Source organism: Trichosurus vulpecula, chromosome 2 (genome assembly GCF_011100635.1).
Source record: "Trichosurus vulpecula isolate mTriVul1 chromosome 2, mTriVul1.pri, whole genome shotgun sequence".
NCBI classification, from domain to species: Eukaryota; Metazoa; Chordata; class Mammalia; order Diprotodontia; family Phalangeridae; genus Trichosurus; species Trichosurus vulpecula.
Window position 1 is genome coordinate 127442671 of NC_050574.1, and position 23761 is coordinate 127466431.

General features: G+C 44.9%; 1 protein-coding gene across 1 annotated transcript; it reads left to right on the forward strand.

Annotated features, from left to right (window-relative positions):
- Positions 1-480: 480 nt before the first annotated feature.
- BUD13 (BUD13 homolog) lies at positions 481-16772 on the forward strand. Its single transcript, XM_036745883.1, has 10 exons — positions 481-623; positions 2384-2474; positions 4253-4337; positions 5161-6036; positions 7763-8010; positions 12844-12946; positions 13333-13471; positions 13924-14108; positions 14676-14757; positions 16389-16772. The coding sequence occupies exons 1-10, from the start codon at positions 481-483 to the stop codon at positions 16480-16482; spliced, it is 2046 nt and encodes a 681-aa protein (XP_036601778.1). The 3' UTR covers positions 16483-16772.
- Positions 16773-23761: the final 6989 nt, after the last annotated feature.

Here is a 23761-nt window from a genome sequence, read left to right on the forward strand (position 1 = left end):
GGAAAAAAAACCTGCTCCTTGTACCTTGGCCATGGTTGTTTAAGGCATTACTATTTACCTAATCTCACACAGGTTTACATGGGGGAGACTCCCTTCTCCCTCCAGTCTCAATCAGTGGCCCTGTCTTGCCGATTTAATTTCCCGTAGATCTCCAGTCAGCTCTCTCGCTTCTCTTCCCACTGTCCCCACCCATCACCGGCACCTCTATTCCTCCCGGTTCATCCGGAACAAAACCCCGCGCGCATGCTTTGCTGGGGCTGTTTATGGCACTTGGCTTTCCTAAGATAAGGACGCGCACGAGCCGGGCCCCGCCCATAGCCAGAGACCAATCAGATGCTCCCCTTGTGTTCCGTCTCCTCAGCCCGGGAGTTCTAGCCCCACCCCCTGGAGGCCGCCTGGAAACGTTTTGCCTTACGGTAAATTTGTCCTCTACGCCGCGCCGTAGCTTAGTTCCGGTTCTCTCCTGCTTCCTCCGCTGCCATGGCGGCTGCCCCACCACTCTCCAAGGCTGAGTATCTGAAGCGTTACCTGTCTGGGCCCGAGGCAGTCGTCGATGCGGGATCCGAGGCTAGTCGTAAGCGCCGCAAGAAGCGGCCGAAGCCGACTGGTGCTGGAGGGAAAGGGTGAGACAAGGGCGTGTGTGTGTATGTGGCGGTGTGTGTGGTGTATGTTTGTCTGGGAGGTGTGTGTATTTATGGTATATGTTATGGTGTGTGTGGTGTATGTGGCGTGTGTGTGTCCGCGTGCGCTGAGCGGCTCGGACCCAGGCCTTGGTCCCTGCTGCCCCTCTCCGGGCACTGGCCAGCCCAGACGTCCCTTCCTCCTTAGCCCCAAACCCAGGCTCGGGGCAACTTCTGGGTGGTGTGTGCCCGTGCCCCCCGCCCGTCGAGCCCGGCTTGGAGACGCCTCTTCCCTGCCCTCCCCGCTACCCGCCGGGCGTCCCTTATTAAGAAGCGTGCCGGGCGCCGTGCTTAGTGTCGGGGTACAAACCGTGAGATGAGAGGCGGCACTAGCTCCCAGTCTGTGTACAGGCTAGGTAAAGGCGGGCATCCTCAGACTGGGAAAGTCGGCGTGCAGAAAGAAAGCTCGGGGCTTTAGCTGAGAGCTGAAGGAAGGAATCGACCCGGTGGGGAGGTGTAAGGTCCTGCCAAAGCCACAGGCGGGAGGCCAGTGTCACCGGGTCGGGGGTGTGTGTGGAGAGAGTCCCCTGAGTTCAGATCCAGCTTCAGACACTTAGGAGCTGTGTGACCCTGGGCAAGTCACTTCACCCTGTCTGCCTCAGTTTCCTCATCTGTAAAATGAGCTGGAGAAGGAGATGGCAAAACCACTCCAGCATCTTTGCTAAGAAAACCCCAGATTGGGTCACAAAGAGTGAGACACGATTGAAAGGATGGGACAGCAAGGCAGAAACAACGAGGCTGAACGTGGAGGTGGTGAGAAAGAGTGAGGGGTTGGCATCTACACTTTGAGGCTGGGTGACTGGGAGGTGCTGGTGCCCTCTGTAGAAACTGGAAAGTTAGAGAAGCAGTAGTTACCCTAGGCCATAGCCTTGTTCCTGCCCTTCCTGCCGTGCTCCCTCCCCATCACAGCTGTGCTCTCTCCTGTCACCGCAGGCTGTGACTGTTTGGGTTTCATTCCTTTCCTCAGACGGTGCCTTTTTCCCCATCAGCTTAGGCTCTGATCTTATGTAGATGGCCCTCTTTCCCACCTCCTTACCTCCTTTCTCCAATCTCCCTATTCTGTGTCCCTGTTTACTCCCCTCTGGGTCTGTCTTCCTGACACCTACGTGCCCCATTCAAATCAACCCAGCTTCTGGGCCGTGTCAGTTTCCTCTCTGTTGACTATGTTCCCCACTCTTAGCCACCAGATTCAGTGCCCTGCCTCCTCCTTTGTACCTCCTCACTGACCTGAGCCCAGGATACATCCCTTTGCTCTCATTCCCTCCCAGAGCCCAAGGATTGAACCTGGGAGTCTCCCACCGGAGGTTTGCAATGAAATGCTTCAGAGCAGAAGTTAAAGGACTGGGGGTATTTGGAGAAGGGTACCAAAGGAACCAATGAAAAATAGGGCAGTGGGATTTGGCCCAAAGGTAGGATTTCAGGCTGGTGAACCCACACTTTTGAGCTTTGAAGTGGGAGAGAACCCACTGGTTGTGGTTGGGGGTTTCTGTTCCATCCTTTTCCCAGTCTCTTTCAAAGTTACAGTAAACTTTTCCTAAATTCTTCAGTCTTAGAGATGTTGACTTTGTAGGGAAAGGGCTAACTAAATGGGGCTGCTCTCTGAATCGTAACTCTGATTTATATCTAAGCAACTATTTGGGTCTCTTAAAATGTTGGTTCTCATCTTGAAAATAGTTCTTTTTTCTGACTGTTCTTTTCTCTAGGATGAGGATTGTGGATGATGATGTGAGCTGGGCAAATATTTCTACTAAGTTAGAAAAAGAAGAAGAGGAAGATGAGGGAGATTTGCCTGTGGTAAGTTTGGGAGTAATTAGGGCTTAGGAACTTGTGGTTGCCTCAAGCAGATTCCTTGCGTTTGGTTGTAAGATCATAGAATTTAGAGCTAGAAAGGACTTTGGAGATTATCTTGTCTAACCTCATGTTATAGATGAGATAACATAGGTTCAGAGAAATTGATTGACTTCCCCAAGGTCAGGCATTAAGTGGAGCCCTACTCTCAATGCTGTGTGTGAATGGGAAAAGATGGGAGCAGAGAAGGGATGGTGCTTTGCTTAAAATTGTAACAAAATAGTAATTAATAATTGTGATATACTCATTTCATCGTTTATAGAGCATCATTCTCCTAATAATGAGGATGCAATTACAGAGGAATGACTTTCCAAGAATGTGTTTTTGCCTAGCCAAAACTGTATTTAGTATTAGGCTGAGACATGTTTGTAATTCTCCACTGAAAAATGTAAGAAAATATGCATAACTGAACTCTAAAGAAACTTTTGCTCTCATCTTACCACTTAATAGCTTGATGCCTCTGTTCATTCATTCATTCATTCATTCATCAAGCAAGCAGACATTTATTAAAGGTCTCCTATGTGCCAGGCAGAAGGCTAGGTGCTGGGGATACAAAGACATAAAGGAAACAGTTCCTACCTTTAAGGAGCTTAAGTATTATGATTGGGGGTAGCAGGCAACATGAACACAAAGAAGTAGATACAAAATAGATATATAGTAAATATCAATAATTTCTAGTGGGAATAGCATTAACGATTGGGAGGATCAGCATAAGCCTCTTCTAGAAGGTGACACTTGAGCTAAAGCTTGAAGGAAACTAGGGATTTGACCAAGTAGAGATGAGGAGGGAGTATCTTCCAGGTGGGAGGATCAGCACAGGCAAAGACATGGGGTTAGGAAAGTCAGTTTGGGTGGGACATAGGGTAAATGAGAGAGTGACGTGAACAAACAAAGCCAGATGATAAAGGGTTTTCAGTGCCAGAAAGGGGAGTTTGTATTTTATCTTAGAGGCAATAAGGAGTCACTAGAGGTTTTTGAACAGAGGAATAAGATGGTTAGATCTCTTTAGGAATTTCATGCTGGTGGATCCACTAGATAACACTGTCCTGCTCAGAACAGGTGTTTAGTAGATGTCTCATGTATTGAATTGAAATGTAGCTAGGTGTGGGATTTGAATAATAGCTTGGAGCTTGGTGTTTCATGGTATTTGTCTTAGAGGTGGAAGGGACTAAGGAGGCCACCTATCCAAGTTATACTTAAACCAAAGTGGCTATCTGATCTCTTCCTTTTTTAAAAAAAGTTTTATTTTTTATGAATATTTTCCCCAGTTACATGTAAAAACAATGTTTAACATTTGTTTTTTAAAATGAAGGCTATGTGCTGAACAGGGTTTGGTCTGCTTTCCTATACTTTAACCAGTGGTGACAGTCAAGAGAGCCTTCTAGGCCATCATGCTGGGTAGAAAAGGAAAAACCAAAAATATATACATCTTTTAGCTCACAAATAGATGATGTGGAACTTGACAGGTTGTTAAAAAAGACTTGTGATGGGACAAATTGCCTTTCTTTTTGGTACTTCATTAGGCAGTGGAGAGTTTGTAATTAAACTAGGGCAGTAACAAGTTGTGGAACCAGAGGGAACAGTAAATTTTGAGGAGGGAAGACTTTTTCACAATTATGTGTGTTAGGGGTGGAGATAGATGTTCCTTGCTTTAATCTTTCCAAGTCACTTTTGGCTCTGTAGTGGAATCTTCCAGGCTGTTCAAGCTTACAGTATTTTTCTAGGTGGCTGAATTCATTGATGAACGCCCAGAAGAAGTGAAGCAAATGGAGGCATTCCGGACCAGTAACAAGTGGAAGCTTTTAGGAGGTGAGTGCCAAGTCACTGGACAGATCTAAAGTGTGAGAGGCAACCTCATTCTTCTGGGTAGGGGGTGGGGGAGAGGAGAAATGGCAAACAGTTTATTTCTGTGTGGCGTTCTGGGAAACCTAAGTGTAGCTGCTTCTAGGGCTTCCTTAAGGAGATTGTGGAGAACAAAACTTTGGAAAGCACAGCTGCCTCTAAGTTTTACTTGGTATCATAGATATCTGTTCTGAGGTCTCTGATGGGTGGAGTCTAAAATGAATTTATTCACTCGAGTAAAGGGCTATGCAATTTTTATAGTGTATTAATTATGGCATAACTAGGTGGATGGTAGAAAGAAGAGGAGTTGCTGAGCAGAGCCATAGAAACACCTTAGCTGTCCTGTACCCAGTCCATCCCACCTAGTCGAAAGATCTCAAACTCCTCACTCTGCTGGGGCTTTTCTTGACTGAAGAAAAGATATGATTGAACTGAATAGTTACCAACCTTTTTCTCCTATGAAACTGTAGATTTGACACAGTCTTATTAGTCTGGTCCCTGCCCCGCCCCCCCCCCCCCAAAAGGAAAGCTAAGGATTATCTGGACCAAACCTCAAAAGGAGCTCCTGACTCAGTGCTCTTTGTATGCACAGGGATTTTTTAATTGTCCTTGAGAAAATTTTCAGCCTACTTTTGCCATCCTAGGTGCTGGTTCACTATCCTTGAGTAATCCAATTATATCGATCCTTCAGATTTTCTGGGCAGTTTTGAGATAACTACTTCTGGGAGATCTAGCTAGTGTTTTGGAGCCCAGGAATCTGCGTAGTGCTGACTTTATACTTTGTGTTTAGAACAAAAGCAGGACCTTTCCCCACCCAGGAGGGCTCGTCACAACTCCTCAGACTCCTCACCTCCCAGAAGGACCCATCATGACTCTCCAAATTCCTCACCTGCAAAGAGGGCCCGTCATGACTCCCCAGACTCCTCGCCTGCAAAGAGGGCCCGTCATGACTCCCCGGACTCCTCACCTCCAAGGCGGGCTCGTCACGACTCCCCAGACTCTTCACCTCCCAGGAAGGCCCGCCATGACTCCCCAGACTCCTCACCTCCCAGGAGGACCCGTCACGACTCCCCAGATTCCTCGCCTCCCAGGAGGACCCGTCACGACTCCCCAGACTCCACACCACCCAGGAGGACCCGTCACGACTCCCCAGACTCCACACCACCCAGGAGGACCCGTCACGACTCCCCAGACTCCTCACCTCCCAGGAGGACCCGTCACGACTCCCCAGACTCCTCACCTCCCAAGAGGACCCGTCACGACTCCCCAGACTCCTCACCTCCCAGGAGGACCCGTCACGACTCCCCAGACTCCTCACCTCCCAGAAGGACCCGTCACGACTCCCCAGACTCCTCACCTCCCAGGAGGACCCGTCATGACTCCCCAGATTCCTCACCTCCCAGAAGGACCCATCATGACTCCCCAGACTCCTCACCACCCAGGAGGACCCGTCATGACTCCCCAGACTCTTCGCCACCCAGGAGGGTCCATCCTAACCTCCCAGGTTTAGCTCCTGAGGTTTTTCATTCACTGTCTAGTAAAGCCCCTGCCAAGTCCTCTCTTGGTCTGAAGGAGAAGAGCAGTAGCCATGGGGGTGAATCTTCTCAACATAAAAATCGATTACCTTCCTCTCCTGGGCCAAGGAAACAGCTGCATGACTCCAGAGGTGAGTGTCTCTTGTTCCAAACTTTCTCCTGGGATTTTTGTTTATTTGGTCAGTGGATAACATTTATTAACCTAGCCCTTGGGCTAGGCACTGAGGGAACAAAAACACAGGCCTTGCCCTCAAGGAGCTCACATTTTAATGGGGAGACCAAGGGGAGGGGCTAGAAGAGGGTGGGGAGGGAATGCTGGGAAGGACCTTTTTCAGTAGGTGGTTTTTCAGCTGAATCTTGAAGGAAGCAGAAGGTGGAAATGAGGAGAGAGAGTATTCCAGATGGGGGAGGCAAGCAGGTACAGTCAGGAGATGGAGAGTTGTGTTGGAAAGTAGCAAGAAGGCCTAGGTTGTTGGGTAGTAGAACACATCGAGGAGAGTAAAGTGTAAGAAGACTGAGAAGGTAAGAAGGAAGTCAGTTTGTGAAAGGCTTTAAAAGACACATAAGGAATATGGAGATGACAGGGAACTGCTCTAGTTTATTGAGTAGGTGGGGGTGTGTGTGACAAGGTCAGATCTGTGTTTTAGGAAGATGACTCTGATAACTGAGTGGGAGATTGATTGGAATGGAGAGAGGCTTGCCCAGAAGTTCACATGGGAGGTGATGAGGGTCTACACCAGGGGGGTGCCAGTGTTAGAGGAGAAAAGGGGACATGCATGTGATGTTGTGGAGATAGAAATGACAAGACTGAACAACAGATTGGCTATATGGGGTTAGTGTGAGTGAGTAGTAGAAGAGGTACCCATTTGGGTGACTGGGATAGTAGGGACATTGGCAAGCTCTGTGTGTTAGAGTGGTGGTAAAGATAAATGAGTTCTGTTTTAGACACATTGAGTTTGAGATGTCTATGGGACACCTAGTTTGAGATGTCTAGTAGGCAGTTGATAATGTGAGACTGGAGGTCAGGAGACCTTCAGGAAAGGTGTCAATCTCCTAGAAAGGTGAGTATTTCAGGATTCAGATCATCCCCTCTCCATGGCTCCTCCGGGTCACTTATCTACCTACTTAAAAATCTAGCCCATGAAGAAAGCCTTGGAGCGGTAGCACCTAGTTTAATAATAGATTAGAACTTCTTTGAGGACAAGGACTTTATTCATTGCCTTAAGAGTTCATAATATTTAGTAGTGAGATTTGAATACATGAGAACTAAATAATATTAGTTCCCAGAATCAAAACCCTGGAAAATTTATTGTGTATTCAGTCTTCTTCAGAGTGGCATTTGTGGCAAAGGAGTGAGATTTAATCCTGTTCAGTGAGACTGCTAACTCTTTCCCCTGTGCCTATGTACTGGTTCTGAACTCTGACTTAAAATGCTTTGAACTTGTTGGTTCCTTAGTCCTGGGAACCTCAAAGCCATTTTCTAGGAATCCCTAACATTCTTACCCTAGGGAAATAGGTTGGAGTGGTTCTTTCCATTCTACTGATGGGGAAAAACTCTGACCTGAGTAGGGGACCTTGGCATCTAACACAGCTGTCATAGATTTAGAAGCATACATCATAGTCATGACTCCCATCTTCCAGTTTTCTTGGACACACTCATCTCTTTTTTCCCCTTATGTTTTGTGTGGATTGGCCATTCATATCAGTTACATTTCCTCTATAGAAAATGGAATGGCATTGAGTCCAACATTCCTAGAGAAGGAGTTTTAAGTGATCTGAAAGCACAATCCAGATGAAGAAAAATTTATTTCTGAATTATTCTGAAGCGATTAAAGTGTTTTCTCCCTTAATTTCTAGACTCTTCTCCTAGCCATAGGAAATTTCAGACAAACCCTTCAAACAAGAAACACCGGAGGCATGATATAGATTCTTCTGCTCCTGGGAAGAGCAACCAGCAGGCCTCTGATTCAGACCTGTCTCCTCCACGGAACAAGCAGAAACAAGACTCTGATTCAGACCTCTCGCCACCAAGAAGGAAGCAGAAAACCAGGTCTTCTGATTCAGATCTCTCCCCACCCCGAAGGAGTCAGCCTCCTGGAGCAAAGGTAGGTGTTCCAGGAGTTCAGTCACTCCCCTCTCCATGCAGAGTGCCTCATCTAGGCCACTTAGATGTCAACTAAAAAAAATGTAGCTAATAGAGATAGCCCTTGAAGGTGTAGTAGCTAAGACTAGATTGTTAACTCCTTGGGGACAAGGCCCTTTTAGTTATCCTCACGCCTCCCTTAGCACTCAGCACTATGTATTTCACATCATAGATGTGTTCAATAAATGTTTGTTTATTTACTATCTGAATGAATGAAGAATTCTTAGACAGGAAGGATCTTTAGAGGTCATTCTAGTAACTCTTACCTAATGGCAAGGCTCATCTTAACCCAGCCCAGAAAGGTGAGCTTGTGTATATCCAATTTTCCCAAGTATCATCTGCATTTATACCCTCTTAGATCTGTCATCCTAATATTAGGGAGCCCAAAAAGCTGCTTTTTCTCGCTCATGACCAAAGTACTGTAATTAGTCGCTGACTTATAGAATTTAGTTTCTGTTTCTGAAGACTGGTGCCTAACATATGAAGGAGCTTTGGAAAACGTAGCTTCTGTTAATTCCAGGAGCTTAGGGGCTCTCCACTTCAGACAAGGCCTTGGTGTGCTAAAAAGCCTGAGTATTTATGATAAAATAGGATTATAGTAAAGGAGTTTTATTCCAAAGAATTCAGTGACATTCAACAAGCATTTATCAAATGCCTACTATGTGCCAAGCATATGTGCCCATTTTATTTGCCAGGTGCTGGGAAAAGAAAGACAAAAGTGGAAATTGTTCCTGCTTTGAAGGTACTGGGGAGAAACAACATGTATACAGTTCAGTGCCCTTCTACTAAGGGACATTAAAATCCATGCAGATTCTCCTTCAGTCTCCCTACACACTCCCATCTCCTCAACCTCCTTAGGTTCCATGACTTATTTCGTCATTCCACCTGAGGCAGTACCCAAAAGTGTTCTGCTTTCCTAATTAGAAACAATGGCAGTCTCCTGTCTGATCAAACCTGCTATCATTTCACCTTTCCACATGCAACCCTCTTCCTATACCTGTTCTTCACCTCTATTGAGACCTTTGTTCCTTTCACACCTCGGTACTGTGTTAGGGCATTACTTTTGTTCTGGCTTCATTTTCTTACCTCTCCAGTCTCAGCCTGGTAGTGAGTCATTTCAGCTCTAATTTGTCTTCTGTTCCTGAATCTCTTGCCCCCTTGTCCTGTGGGCGCTCTTCTCTTGCCAGACCTCGGCACTGAACTACTACCACCATCCACTTCTCTGCTCCTCCTTGTGAGCTATTTCATGGAGTTGGAGGAAGTCTCACACTCACAGTGACTGGGTACATTTTTTTGTTGTTGTTGTTATTTTTTTGGAGGGAGAGGGCAGGGCAGTTGGGTTTAAGTGACTTGCCCGAGGTCACGCCACTAGTAAGTGTGTCAAGTGTCTGAGGTCAAATTTGAACTCGGGCCCTCTTGACTCCAGGGCTGGTGCTCTACTCACTGCACCACCTAGCTGCCCCGACTGGGTACATTTTAAATTCAAGTTATCCAACCTCACCTGGGCCCTCACTGCAGTAAGGAAGTCCTAGTATTCCTTCCTAACAGCTTCCTAACAGCTCAGTCCCCACAAAAACTATTCAAAACCTTCACTTCCCTTTTTGAGCTTGCTGGACCTCATTCTTTTCTCCATTGAGGACCTTGCCTCTTACTTTACTGAAAAAATTGAGACCATTTGATGTGAGATCTCTCTTCTCCCATTTATTCATCTCAAAATTCCTTAACATCATCTGCCATTTTCATCCAATCTCTGACAAAGAGCTAGCCCTTCTCCTGGCCAGAGCAAGGGCACACACGTATTTGTTTCCTTCTCCCATCTTCTCCAGCAGATTGCATCTGTAGTCATCTCCCTTCTCTCTTGAATCTTCAACTTTTTTCATTAGCTGATTCCTTCCCTACTGCCTTCAAACTTGCCCATTTGCCTCTATCCTTAAACCTTCACTAGACCCAGCCATCCCCTCAAGCTGTCATCTTATGTCTTTCCTCCCTTTCTCAGCCACACTCTTTGAAGAAGCTATCTATCACCAGCTGCCTTCACTTCTCCTCTCACTCGCTTCTCAACTCTTTGCAGTCTGGCTTCTGACCCAATCATTCAACTGAAGCTGCTTTTTCTTAAGTTACCAATGATTTCTTAATGACCATATCGGATAGTTTTTTTTTCTCATTCTTCATCCTTCATGATCTCTCTGCTGTATTTGATTCTGTTGACCACCTTTTCCTCCTGTATATTCTCTTCTTTCTGGTTTTTCATGACACTACTCTCTCCTAGTTTGTCTCCTATCTGTCAGCCCATTCCTTTTTAGTATCTTTTGCTATCTTGTCATCTGTATCGCTCTCCCTGTCTTTGAGTGTTCCTCAAGGTTCTTTTCTTTCTTAGGCTCTCTTCTCCCTCTGCATTCCCTTGGTAACTTCATCAGCTCCCATGGGTTTAACTATCATCTCTATGAAAAGCTGACTCCCAGATGTATATATCTAGCCCCACTCTCTTCCTTGAATTTCAATACCATATAACCAAGCACCTTCTGGATATTTCAAATTGGCTATCCTGGAGACATCTTAACTTCAACATGTCTAAAATGAAATTTACCAGCTTTCCCTTTACACCCTTACCTCTTCCAAATTTTCCCATTCTGCCAATAACACCACCATCCTTCCAGTCTCCAAAGTTCATCAGTAACTCAACTTCTCACTTTGCTTCCCTCACACGTCCAGTTAGTGGCTAAGTCTTGTGTCTACCTTCACATATATTGCATCTACCTTCTTCTCTGTACTCACACAACTACCATCTTAGTTTAGACCCTTCTCACCTCTCACCTAGATTACCACAATAGCCTTCTAATTGGCCTCCCTACCTCAAGTCTCTCCCCACTCTAGTCCATCCTAGTGTTGCCATAGTAATGTTTCTTAAATGAAGATCTGACCCCTCAGTTCCCCTAGTTGTGAGGCAGCTAGGCGGGGCAGTGGAGAGAGGGCTGGCTTCTGGGGTCAGGAAGACCTGAATTCAAATTTAGCCTCAGATCTTTACTAACTGTGTGTTCTGGGCAAGTCATTTAACTCTGCCTCCGTTTCCTCAGCTGTAAAATGGAGATAATACTAGCGCCTGCCTGTCGGGGTTGTTGTCAGGTTCAAATGAAATAGTATTTATAAAGTGCTCAGCACAATGCCTGGCACATGGTAGGTGCTTAATAAATGCTCGATTCCTTAATCAACTCCAATGGCTTCTTCTTGTCTCTAAGATAAAATATAAAATTACCCTTTAGCTTTTAAAGCCCTTCACAATGTGATCCCAGCCCATCTTTCCAATGTCATTGTATAATGCCCCTCCTTCCATACTCTGTTCCAGACAAAAACTAGCTCCTTCCTCCATGCCTTTGCACTGCCTGTCCCGCATGCCTGGAATATGCTCCTTCCTTGCCCCTGCCTCAGAGTATCCCTCTGTTCTTTTAAGATGTAGCTGAAGCACCATCTTCTGTGTGAAATCTTTCATGATTCCCCCAACTGCTAGTGCCCACTTTCCCAAACCACCTTGCTTTCAACTACTTTTATATAGTTGTAGTTACTAACTTTATATTTAAACTGTGTTTATTTTTATATGTACTTGTCACTTCTAGTAGAATGTAAATTCATCGCAAGTAGGGGTGGTTTCATTCTTTGCATTCATAACCCTGGCTCCTAACACAGTAACTAGCATGTAATAGGGTCTTAATAAGTGCTTGTTGCTTGATTGCTGAGTAAATGCAAAGTATATATCAAGTAATTTGGGGGCAGGGAGAGTTGGGTAAGTGCTAATAAGAATTTATTAAACTTCGTTTAAAAAGAGTAAAAATCTGGCAGATTTTAACATGACCCAGGGGTATGTGGTATTTCTGGAGAATTTTATTGTCTTCTAGGAGCAGATCTGGCCCTCTACTTTATTTTGATTAATTTTGGGGGCTTTTTTTCCCCCTGCATTTAACAAATATATAGCAGAATGAAAAAGAGGATTGTCCGTAAGACTGCAGTTGTCTGTTGGGTACAGCCTGCTTTTCTTTTTAAGTTATGTAATGACATCAGCCTGGAGCTTTTGGAGCTCTCCTCCGGTGCTGTGCTTTCGATGGCTGTATAGACCAAGAAGCTGAAGCCACCAATTTGAATGAATAAAGCATTTCTTTTGATCGAATCACTGACATTTCATCTCTGTTGCATGTTGATTCTTGAGGCAGTCAATACCGTGCAGATTTAGCATGCTGCTGAAGGGCATCGAGTCAGTTTGCCATTTTTGAAGCAACGCCAGTAAAAGTTTTTCAGTGATCACATTATTGTGATTGTGTTGTCTACAGTTCACAGAGCCATGATTGTTGGGGTTTATTGTTGTAAGTGGAGGATTTTAGCAGTGTAAACTCTTTTAGTTCACACTACAGGCTTCTGACCAACTTCATGCAAGTGAACTTAAAAGTCTCTTTTCCAGATAATAAGTTTAGTCCTTGGTGAATGCTGTTTAGTATTGCCTTTAGTAAAGTAGTAGTTTAGTTTAAGATTCTGTCTTCTCATAAAACTGGCAAAATCATTACTTCTCCACAGCAACTTTCCTTTTGGGTTTTGTTTTCATCTTCTTTTCTTGCTTTGTCTATCCTGTGATCTACACTGAGGGTATAAAATGAAAGCTTAGATATTCCTTTCCCAGAGCATTTGTTCCCTAGTCATTATGGATAATCTAGTTAAACTACAACTATTAGTGTTTGAGTCCCTCTGGTATGTACCAGTTGGGGAGGTATGCTGTCTCATTCATTTGTGGTACCCCCTTTCAATTGCACAGGCCACGCAGATGTTTTCTGGGGCCAAAACTGGGTTGGTGTCTGATGTAAGGAGAGAGCAGCAGGAGCTCAGGAGGCAGGACCGAGAAACCAAACATTTGGAAGGTAAAAACTTGGAGACCAATAGGCCAATCCAAGATCACGAAGTTTCTTAGTCATCTTTTGGTCTGTTAACTGATGTAGGATTTAAGCTCTGGTTTTTATTACATTATTTGAACCATTCATTGGGTCCAAATGATCCTTTTCCTTCTTTTCCATGATATAATATTCTAGGTCTGTAGCTGACAAAGATCTGTAGCTTGGGTGGTAGTCTGTGGTCCAGGTGTAAAGTTATTTCCTCTCTAGCTTCAGGGCCCTGAGCTGTTACTTTTCCCTTTTAAACTTAGGACACTTTTCCTCTCTTCACAATTCTGCAAGAAGTTTTGATTTTGATACTTGTTTAGATTAAAAAGGAAAAAGAAACCCTAAATTGTTCTCTGCATATTTTTTAGCTGAATTCCAAAATGCTGAAACCATTTTTCGAGATAAGTCTGGCCGCAAGAGGGACCTGAAGCTGGAACGATTAGAGCAACGGCGAAAAGAAGAGGAAGAGTCAGAGAAAAATGAACAGTATGCTCAGTGGGGAAAAGGGTAAGAGAAACACTGAAAGTATTTAAGCTTTAGGTTACTCTGGAGAGCAGGCTGTACAACCGTAGGTTTTTACTGAACCATAGACAATATATTTTGATTTGTCGTTTTAGTAAGAGCTCTGCAGTAGCTCGGCTTCATTTACTAAAGCATTTATGTAAGTTTCTTTGCTTGTAGGCGGGCCGCACAAATCGCACAGCGGGCCGCATTCAGTGGGCCACATTGTGGACAGCCCTGCGGTAGAGATTGGGTAGAGCCAGTTTTACTACTCTGCTGACAGGTAGATTAGTAGCAGCTACATCTCTTATCTTCAAGGATGTTGGGAACAAGACAGCATTTTGAATTTCACTGGTTGTTAGAGGACATGCTCCAAGTAGAAGTAGGGTATTTCCATTCTTATTTAGGATCAGGAATGGTAGACAGTCTACGAAAGATTCCTGCTTTTCTTTATTCAGCCTTGCCCAGAGCCGGCAGCAGCAACAGAACGTGGAGGATGCAATAAAGGAGATGCAGAAGCCATTGGCTCGCTACATCAATGATGAGGACCTGGATCAGATGCTCAGAGAGCAGGAGAGAGAGGGCGACCCCATGGCCAACTTCATTAAGAAGAATAAGGCCAAGGAGAACAAAGACAAGAAAGGTGAGGCTTCCTAAGGCTTGGATGGGAGAGAGCAGAGAACTGATTATGTGTTAAGAATCATTTCAGAGTGATGGGAGCCAAGACTGTCAGTGATATGTCTTATTTCTTAAAGGTCAGCTGTGGACCTAACTAGCAATTGGTTACTGATGATGGTTTTGCACACATAGAGGTGACTTGACTTAAATTTATCTCCTTTGATATGCTTGGTCTCTAGCCCAGGAAGTCTCGTCATATGGGTTCCATTAGACGCAGATTCCTGCACAGAAGTGTTTTCTTTGTAGGAAAGGCTGTGTGGTATCATGAAAGGGGCCCTGGGAGTTTAGAGTCAGACCTGAGTTTGAATTCTAGCCCTAGAACTCAGTAGCCGTGTAACCCTGGGCATGTCCTTGCTGAGCTTAGGTATTATGAAACTTTCCCTACCTACCTATCTATCTCACAGAACTGAGGAAAATGGCTTGTTAAACCTTAAAGTATTTTATAAATGAGGTGTTTTTCTTCACTATTGGTAACAGCTCTGGGGTTTGGAATGAAATTGTGACTGAGGCCTCTCTTTTTTTTTTCCTTTAGAAAAGCCTCGTTACAATGGCCCTGCACCTCCCCTCAACAGATTCAATATCTGGCCTGGGTATCGCTGGGATGGTGTAGACAGGTAAACCTATGTGTTGATTATTCCATGTCCACTAGGTTGTCTGTGTTTTTCCTGCTACTTAGTTCAAGTGGACCTTAGCTTAATCTTTATCTTTTTTGAGAGACTCTGTAGCAGAGTGGATAGAGCTAGCCTTGAAGCCTGAAAAACTTGGGTTCAAGGCTGGTTCACTTCAGATATGTACTGGCTGTGTGACCCTGAGCAAGTCACTTACATGAACCTTTCAGGGCTCTAGGCAACTCTCAAGACTATAAGTTGCAGAGAAGATGCCACCCTGCATTGGCAGAGAGAGTTTCTCATCCGGAAGTTTTCTACACCAGTAAAATCACAGGTCCTGTCCCTCTCTGTCATCTTTTAGTACACCCTGTCTCATACTCTGTTGCAGCTACACATCTATCCCAGGTGCTTAGCCCATAGTGCTTAAAAAAAATCTGTCCCTGTTTCTCTCTTTCTCTATCCCCCCTCCCTTCTTTCCTTTCCTTCCTCCCTCCCTCCCAACAATACCTGCTTTCTGCCTCCAGCTTTCATAATTATCATCCCCTACTCCTGGAATACAGCCTTCTGTTTTTTTTAAACACGCTTATTCTGTGGTGAAACGTGAAGAGAACTACAGATCTCATGCCTTTTGTATCTGATGCTCATCTGTAATGCTTTCTGGCCACTTTTCCTGCCACTAGCCAAAGATTTGGGAAGAGCCTCTTTTTTAGTCGTGGCCACCTTGGTCTTTATAGTGAGTGACATTTTGCTTAGCCCCCAGTTTTAAAGGTTAAGCAATGACTTTACTACAGGTATGAGAGGAGGGATTTTAGAGCACAAAACATACAGAGACAGACAAATGACAGATATATAGCACGGTCTTAGAGTTTGTTCTCCCCCTGCCTTTAGCCATCCTGGCTTTAGTTCTTCCTGCTCCTAGGACAGTGACAATTACTTCCCTTTTCCCTACTATACACTAAGGAAGAAAGACCCTTTCTGGGTGATTCTGTATAGGCATATTCCTCGAGTTATTCAGGCCCCTTCACAGCCTGAGCTAGTTGCTCTTTTCCCTTTAGCTTTCAAGCTCAGAAATCTCCTTGAATTAGCTCTCCACTAGTGGCCAGCTTATCTTAACTTTCCCGGTAGGTTCCCTTCTGTTCCTAGTTTTCACTTGTTTCTAGATCTTTCATACTTACTTTTCTCCAGTTAGTCATACTTAGTCCTATTTGTCACTTATTCTGTTTCCTGTCAACTTCAGACCCGTCATAATTAGACATTACAAAGTCCCTTCGTTACCATAGATTATAAGGTGACACAGGAAAAAGGGGTGCACTGATGATTGGAATGGAGAGATGTAGTCATTACAAGCTCACCCACCTATAGCTTTCTTTTACCAGCCTTACTTCATTTTAGTTACTTCAACTTTTCCACATGACATGTATTTATAGGTTTCTGTTCAATGATTGAATCATGTGGTTTTTAAATGTGTGCATATGTGTTGCATGTGTCTGTTCTATTTTTTTCCCCTTAAATTATAAGGTTCTTTAAGGGGTCAGGATCTATCTTTTCCTTTCTGTGCATTTCCCTCTAGAATGACCTGTACAGGTCCCTGCACCTAATGTATACTGTTGATTACTGTGGTATCTCTTTACTTTCAGGTCCAATGGCTTTGAGGAGAAGCGTTTTGCCCGACTTGCCGGCAAGAAAGCTGTTGATGAACTTGCCTATAAATGGAGCGTTGAGGATATGTAGCTCTTGTAACCGAGCAATGGCTGTAGGTTCTGATGGTGGGCAAAGGACAGATAAGACAGCCAGGCAGGGTCAGCATTAACAGTTTACACAGACCAGCCATTCATGGTTGCCACCAGTGACCCTGGGAGAGAGCTTGGGCTTTGATATCTGGGTGGGGGGCACCATGACCCAGGGAAATGTCCATATTCTTCAGCTGTTCACACAGCCACTTCTACTGTCTTTTAAGTGACACATGCACCACTGAGGGTCATACAAGGTGCCCTGGAGTTCATTCTCAATTGGGCTTTTTCTTTTTTTCTAACAAATATACATCTATTTTTGTAACCATTTTCTTTCTGTGTTCTGTTTTCTTAAGGATTCTAAAACAATTGGTTCTTCTTTCTAGTGGGCCTTGTGGGGGAGGGGAGCCATGTTTCATGCATCTAGAAAATAAGTGGCAGGGCCTTTCTCAGGGTTAAGTGAGGGTTATAGGTGGATCAAGAAGCAGGGATCAGCTGGAGAATGACCATCTGGCCATTGCTCAGCCATTTGGGGCAGAGCTCGGCTTTCAGTCAGTTCCTGCATTTGTGAGAAAAAAGGACTCTTATTCTTCACTTGAAACGTTAGATGGAATCACTGCCAAACTAGGGCTCATCCTCCCCGTCCTCTTCTTAACTCTGGCCAAGAATTGTCAAAGCGAAGCCTAGGCTCAGAGCTCATAGGTAAGAGAGGGGAAGACTGGTTGATTCTTGCTTGGGGAACATTCTGGAGAAGGGTCTGAAATATCCAGAGCATAATATTTCTCAAACCTGAGAATTTTTTTCTTTAGGGTGTTTACGAAAATACACAGATCACACTTTTGAGAAATGTTTGGTCATTTTTTAAGCTGTTCTGTGTGCCAGTCTCTTTCCTTGAATAGCAGGTGGCAGTAGGTCTAGTCACTGCCATATTCCCTCGTTTCCTCCTCACAGCTGGGTTTTGTTTGATCAGGAATCTGGTTTGAGATTTACTTTTTTTTTTAGGACCCTCCACCATTTACCTTGCCAGGAAATACTTAATGACTGCTTCACTGGCATATGTCAAAACATACACTAATTGGCATGGGAAGGGGAGATATCATTTGTTTTTGCAGGGACTGGCCTGGAGGGGAAACAGATACATTGCTCTGTTCCTGTTGATTTATATGCTTAGTCCATATTATTTTAAATTTATAAGCTTTTCCGTTTCTCTTCCTACAAGTATTTGGGGACACCACAAACTTGGGGGAATGATACTTCTAGGTTTGGCCTGCTAATAACTGGCTGTGTGATTTTATGACTTGGAAATGAAATGCACCGTTCTTTACCTTGCAGGACTGGGGGAGGCATGGTTTGAGGTCTTTCAAAATAGAAGGAATGAGTATCTTCCAGAGATGTTCTTCTCCTTCCTCCAACCCCAATTTAATTAGTTCCTATTAGAGACTCATAAAGTTATATAATGACCCAGATTTTGGTGGTAGATCACCCGAGACAGCTTAGATCCAAGGAGAGATGAAGAACATCCCATTCTCGTGTTGTAAAAGATCTTCATTTTATCAGTCAGATCAAGAGTCACAGTAGCTACAGAAACCTTTTCTATTAAAGGCAAAATTTTTTAATCAGTTTTAGAACCTCTTTCCCTATTCTGTCTCAGTAGATCTTTGATAAAACTACTTAAGACCAACTAAACAGCAGGAGGGAACATGCTCTGGACAGAATATAATTGGTGACTTATATGTCCTTGGTCAATGCCACTTCAGGTAAACTGGTTTGGGGCTTATTCCTTTTTCCCAGAAGAAGGTTGTATTTAAAACTCGAGAATGGCTAAAATCCGTTTTTTCTGGGTACGAAACTGACAGAGGACTGCCTGCTGAGCCTCAGATAGTTTGCTCAGGTGAGTTGAATCGTAGTCTCTGTGTTTGTTGTTTCTGTGTCCTGTTTTTGGATCAGATGAGTGTGCGGTGGACAGCTGGGCAACTGAAGTGGCCTGCAAGAGCAGTCAAAAAAAGCCATAGATCTGGGTTTTGGCATTGACCTGCATCTCTCCCAGGAATACTGGCTTTCTCTGAGACATACCCGCCCCTTTGGTGTATATAGGACTGACTTCTGAAGCCCTTGCTTTTACCTGTATGCCTCCCTGTATGCAGTGGAGAAGTTGTGGTTTCCCTCAATCTTGATGCCGCTGCTTTGGGGTTTGAATAACTTCACCTTTTTGGCAATTGTAGGCATGAAAGTGCTCTTGGTGGTGGTTTGGTTTTCAAATAGCAGCTAGGAATCCAAGTTATTGGGAAGAGAAAAAAGATGATATTCGGCTGGAGGAGTTGGAGTGGGAGAAGGTGAAATCTCACTTCTCCAACAGCCAACAAGGACCATCACCTACTCAGAGGTTGTGAGAAATTATTCTACTGCAAGGAAAGGGGAACAATGGTGAAAGCATGCTATCTAGCCCCTTTTCTCCCTTTTGCCTTTTCCCCATCATCAGTAGAGCCTATCATCTGTGGATTTTTTTTCCCCAACAGAAAAGAAAAATTAACTGTGGAAAGGTTAAGTCATGTCCCCAAGATAATGTTTCAAATCAGGGGTACAGCCTAGTCTCCTGTACCCCAGACCAGGTATCAGAGTGTGAGCTGAGGAAGGAACCCAGGGGGCCAATCCTTTCTCTCCTGCCTGCCCACTTACGACAGGCTTAAGGTAGGTCCTGTCATGGACATCTTTATGATGGATCCGGGGTTGGGCTCCCCAGTTCTGGAAGAATTGCTTGTTGGTGGTGACATCTTGAAACTTCATTTCAGGAGCTCTGAATATGCTGGTGGGCTGCTTGCCTGTGACTACTTTTATTGTTTTGAAGGGTGGTGGGAAAGAGACCTAGAAAGATAGCAGAGGGGCAGAAAAGGAGGCACTTGAGTTGTAGGAAATCGGTGTCTGGATTCCCAGGTAATAGCGGGTTGAGGTAAACTTGGGCAACAGATTTTTGTACTCCACTGGTGTTATCAGATCCTGTGCTGGTGGCCCCTTTGCATAGGGTGTAACCTGATTACCTTGGTCACTGTGGAGTCATCAAACTTGGCATTGCTGTTCCTGACCATATTGGTAAGCTCATCCTGCGGGTGCACAGGTTTTGGCTGCTGATAGTTGCTTGGATCCCAGCCATCATAGGCTTCTTTATGCACAGTACAAAAGTCTCTGCTATGCATGGAAAAAATTTCAAAAACAGATAGAGTGAGCAGTACCTGGGAACCATCCCAGGTGTACCAAATCTGAGGCCATGTCATTTTCTTTGCCTATGATTTCTGAATGTTTGCTTAGGCTTTTAGTCCTTATAAGATGTTTCAAGTTTGTTTTTCTCTTACCATACTTGCTCATCATAAGTTCAGCAAAGAAGGGGCAGTGCTAAGGAAAGGGGGAGGAGGGGAGGGTCCCTAGAAAACCCAGTTAGGCATCTAGGGGTCTCTTGCTATAGCTCAAAAAAGGTAACCTGAGGAAATAGTTGTATATGATGGTGGGGGTGGCAGGTTTTTCTTCCCATCAGGTATGAAGAGTCATTTCAGGGTGGAGACCATTCCTTTACCTATATACTTGAAGTGCTGCAATCCCTGGGTACTCTGGGAGGAATAGAGAACTGACTTGGGGTCGGAGTGGGCCTCTGAGTTTTCCTCCATGGGTAAGAGGTACATGCAAAACTATCCTGAACTCCAAGGGGAGAAGAGGTGGGGGCAGAATTTGGGGCAAGAGTGCTCAGTCCTAGAGAAAGGAAACTGGGAAGAGGCAGGGCAGCTTTTGGATAGCTGTTTGGGGAAGGCCAACCATTTCCTGCCTTTTTGAAATGATTTCTTTCGTGTTAGTGTTCGGAGCTTTGCCCATAATTTGAAGAGCATCTAGAATGTTTCTTTTAACATGTTTGAGGTAAGAAGCTTCCAAAGAAAGTGGACTTATAAGGGAACTCAAGATGCTAAAAAGGCATTAACTTGCTCTGCCCTGACCTCCCTAGTTTTGAAACTAATGAATATATATATTTTTTTGATAACTTCCCTGCGAAGAGCTGTGCTCTTTCTTTTCCCAATCCTAAAGCTGCCCCCGAGTTCACAAATTAACTACCTGAGATGCTGGTATTGGGACTGGTACCTTATGAAGTAGGCAGGGCAGTTTTTTTTTTGTTGTTGTTTTTGGGGTTTTTTTTGGCAGGGCAATTGGGGTTTAGTGACTTGCCCAAGGTCACACAGCTAGTGTGTCAAGTGTCTGAGACTGGATTTGAACTCAGGTCCTCCTGACTCCAGGGCGGGTGCTGTACTCACTGCGCCACCTAGCTGCCCCAGGCAGGGCAGTTTGAATGTAGATAAGACCGTAGGTCAGAGTTTAGAAGTTGCTCTGGTACCTAGTGAGACAGCCTGTATAACTCTGGTATTCCAGTGGTGTGACTTTTCTTCTTCGAATGCGAACTGGAAAAGCTTGCTGTCCAGGGGGTGGGGGAGGGAAGAATACCTGGTTGGTGGTAAGCATGTTGTGGTTACCTAATGGCAAAAAGAATAAGCACAGAGGGGCCTCATGAGGGATAACATCCGAAGATCGCATGGAAGACAGGCCTTCTGGGGCCTTTCTTTCTTTGTCCCTTATGTGTAATGGGTATATGTCTAGGCAGGCCAGTACCACCTCTCACTCATGTCTCCCATCCTTCCCAGCAGGCATTGTTCTAGGCGCTGGAGATGCAAAGGCAAGAAGAAAAATAACTACAGCTCTTCAGGAGTCCTTTCCCAAATCAAAGCTGAAGAGTCCTAGTTTAGATTTGAGATTTCTATTTCTTGGTGCTCTTCTGAGTTTTCAGAGTGATTGACACCTAAGTGAGACCGTATAGCATAGGAAAGAAAACAGGATGAGGGGGTTTGGCTATAATTGAGGGACTCTCAGGAGGTAGCCTAGCTGACCTTGGAAACCAATGTTTGGTTAATATTCTTTCTCTAGTTGTTAGGACCCATCTTTTTTTTTGGTTGGGGAGTAGGAGTGTTGCTGTGGGATATTTAGGAACTGAGTGGTCAGGCCCTACTTGGTAAAGGGAGTTTTCTCTTCTTTTTTATCCTAACTCATCTCCTCTAGGGGTAGTCTCACCTGGTTGGATAGGTCTCTTCACGTAGCTGGTCCCAGGCATAATTTTCCAAGGCTAGAAACAGTCTTAGTGGCCTGTGTTGATGTGGTAATAATATTCAGGCTCAAATTGCTGGCCAAAGCAGAAGCCTGAGGAGGCAGGGGTCAGAGACTTGGTCCTGAAGAAGGATTACAGGTGATGCCAAGTATCTTCTGGAGAGATCTCTGAGGGTGAGGCCACCTTCTGCAAAATAAACTCTTTTTGGCTGTGGGGTAGCCCACTGTAAGGAGCAGCCCACTGTGAGGAGCAGCCCACTGTAAGGAGCATGGTGAAGGCCCCAGGTTTTCCCCTTCCCCAGTTATTTTTTCCTTAGGTTTAAAAAAAAAAAGTCCTATTGATACCCTTTGATTTTATATCACAATAATTTCTGGATAGATCTCCTCCCTTGAAGCAAAAACAGTTATGCAAAACCAACTGACACAGTGACCACTTCTGAGAGTGTAGGCAGCATTCCATACCTCCCTGGTCAGTATGACAACTGTGGGATAAGGGAAGTTGGTGGGGATAGTTCCCAGAGTGCTGTAGGATTCCCCGCTAGCTGAAGTGGAGGTAGGTGCACAGTGTTAGCTGATTGTATCTGCTCTACCTCTGCCAGGTGCAGATGCTGCCTTCCCCGTTCTTGTGGCCTTACCAGGACAGTGGGGCCGTAGCCTCCTCTTGGGTTATGTCTGGGCCTGAGTCTTTGAAGTGGAGTACAGAAAAGGTGTTGTCCCACCTCTCTGAAAGGGAATATCTAGTGTAAGGGTTTCCTAGCCCACCCAGAGGATGCCAGGCCATCATATTTATTACTCAGGATACAGGGGCATTAAAGCTTTTCTAGACTGAGTCAAGCTACCTATCCCTTACCCCAATTCCTCTGGGAATGAGGTACTTCCTTGCATTTAAGGGACTGAGGGAGCCAAGTATTCTCTCTCAGCTAGAAGCTCAGAAAGTTTTTTGTGTCAAAAGAGCAGTACTGATTGGGGGAATGGCTTACTTTGAGGGTAGCCCACAAGGAGTGCCTGATTTTGAGACAGGCAGGACTGTAGCATGAGGGGACCTCACCTCAATACTGGCAGAAGTTACAGTAGTCCTTGGGTTTCCTATAGGGGCCGAGGAAGATAGCAATGATTGGAAGTACCAAGGTATGAAGTTCTACGGGGGTGTAGGACTAGGCTAATGTGAATATGATACTGTAGAACTTTTTAGCACTAAACAGTCCTATAATGGGGGTTGGGAATCCCACCACTCTTGGAATCTGGCAACCTTGGGTGCCAAGGGAGCTAAGTTTTTTGGTAAGTTAAATGCTGGAACTTATGGGTAGGGGTTTGATGTAAGGTATGTCACATTGTTAGACAAGCTGTCCATGTCCCTCACAGGGAGAGAAGGGTTTTAATTAGACAATTTACCTAGGACTGACCTGGGTGGGGTGAGATATGCCTACTTAATCCTCTCCTTAGATAATAGTACCTCTGTGGTCTGGTGTTTTTGGATCATATGTGTAGAGCAGGAAGAGATCTAAGAAATGTAATCCTGTTCTTCCCCCCTCCCATTCTCCCTTCTCACCTCCATGCCCCATTTTGATGAGGAAACTAATACCCTTGTCCTCTGAATTAAATCCATTGCTTTTCCTACTGCACTACTTCTACTTTCAGGCCCATTGTCACCAGTCCTGCAGCATTTGGGTATTGCCAGAATATCAGAGTTGGGTATAACCTTAGAGGTCATGTAGTTTAACCTGTATCTGGACAGGAGTCCCTTCTGCAAGAAGCCAGCATTCTGTCGACCTGTCTGCCTTAAAGTAGAACAGCATCTTAGCTCTACAGCTTCACCTCCAGGATGCATGAGGGAGAGGAAGATGGAAAGAGCGAGTATGTGGGACAAGGGCAAGAGTGAACTGAAGAACTTAGGGTGGGAAGAGTGGGTCAGGGGCACTCACCTACAGTCAGAGAGCCCAAGAGGCCGCTGAAAGAGGGTCAATTTGGCCGGCCAGCTCCCGAGGCTATGTGGCCAAAGCTTTTTCTGTCTAGCTTTGTTTCCTTGCTCTGGAGCAGGCACTTGTACGCTGGGACTGGGGTTTGGTGTGTTAGGGTTGCCATGGTCCTCCACATTTGAATGTGAAAGCTATCCTATCAGCCAAAGGGTGATGAACAAGGAGGCATGATAG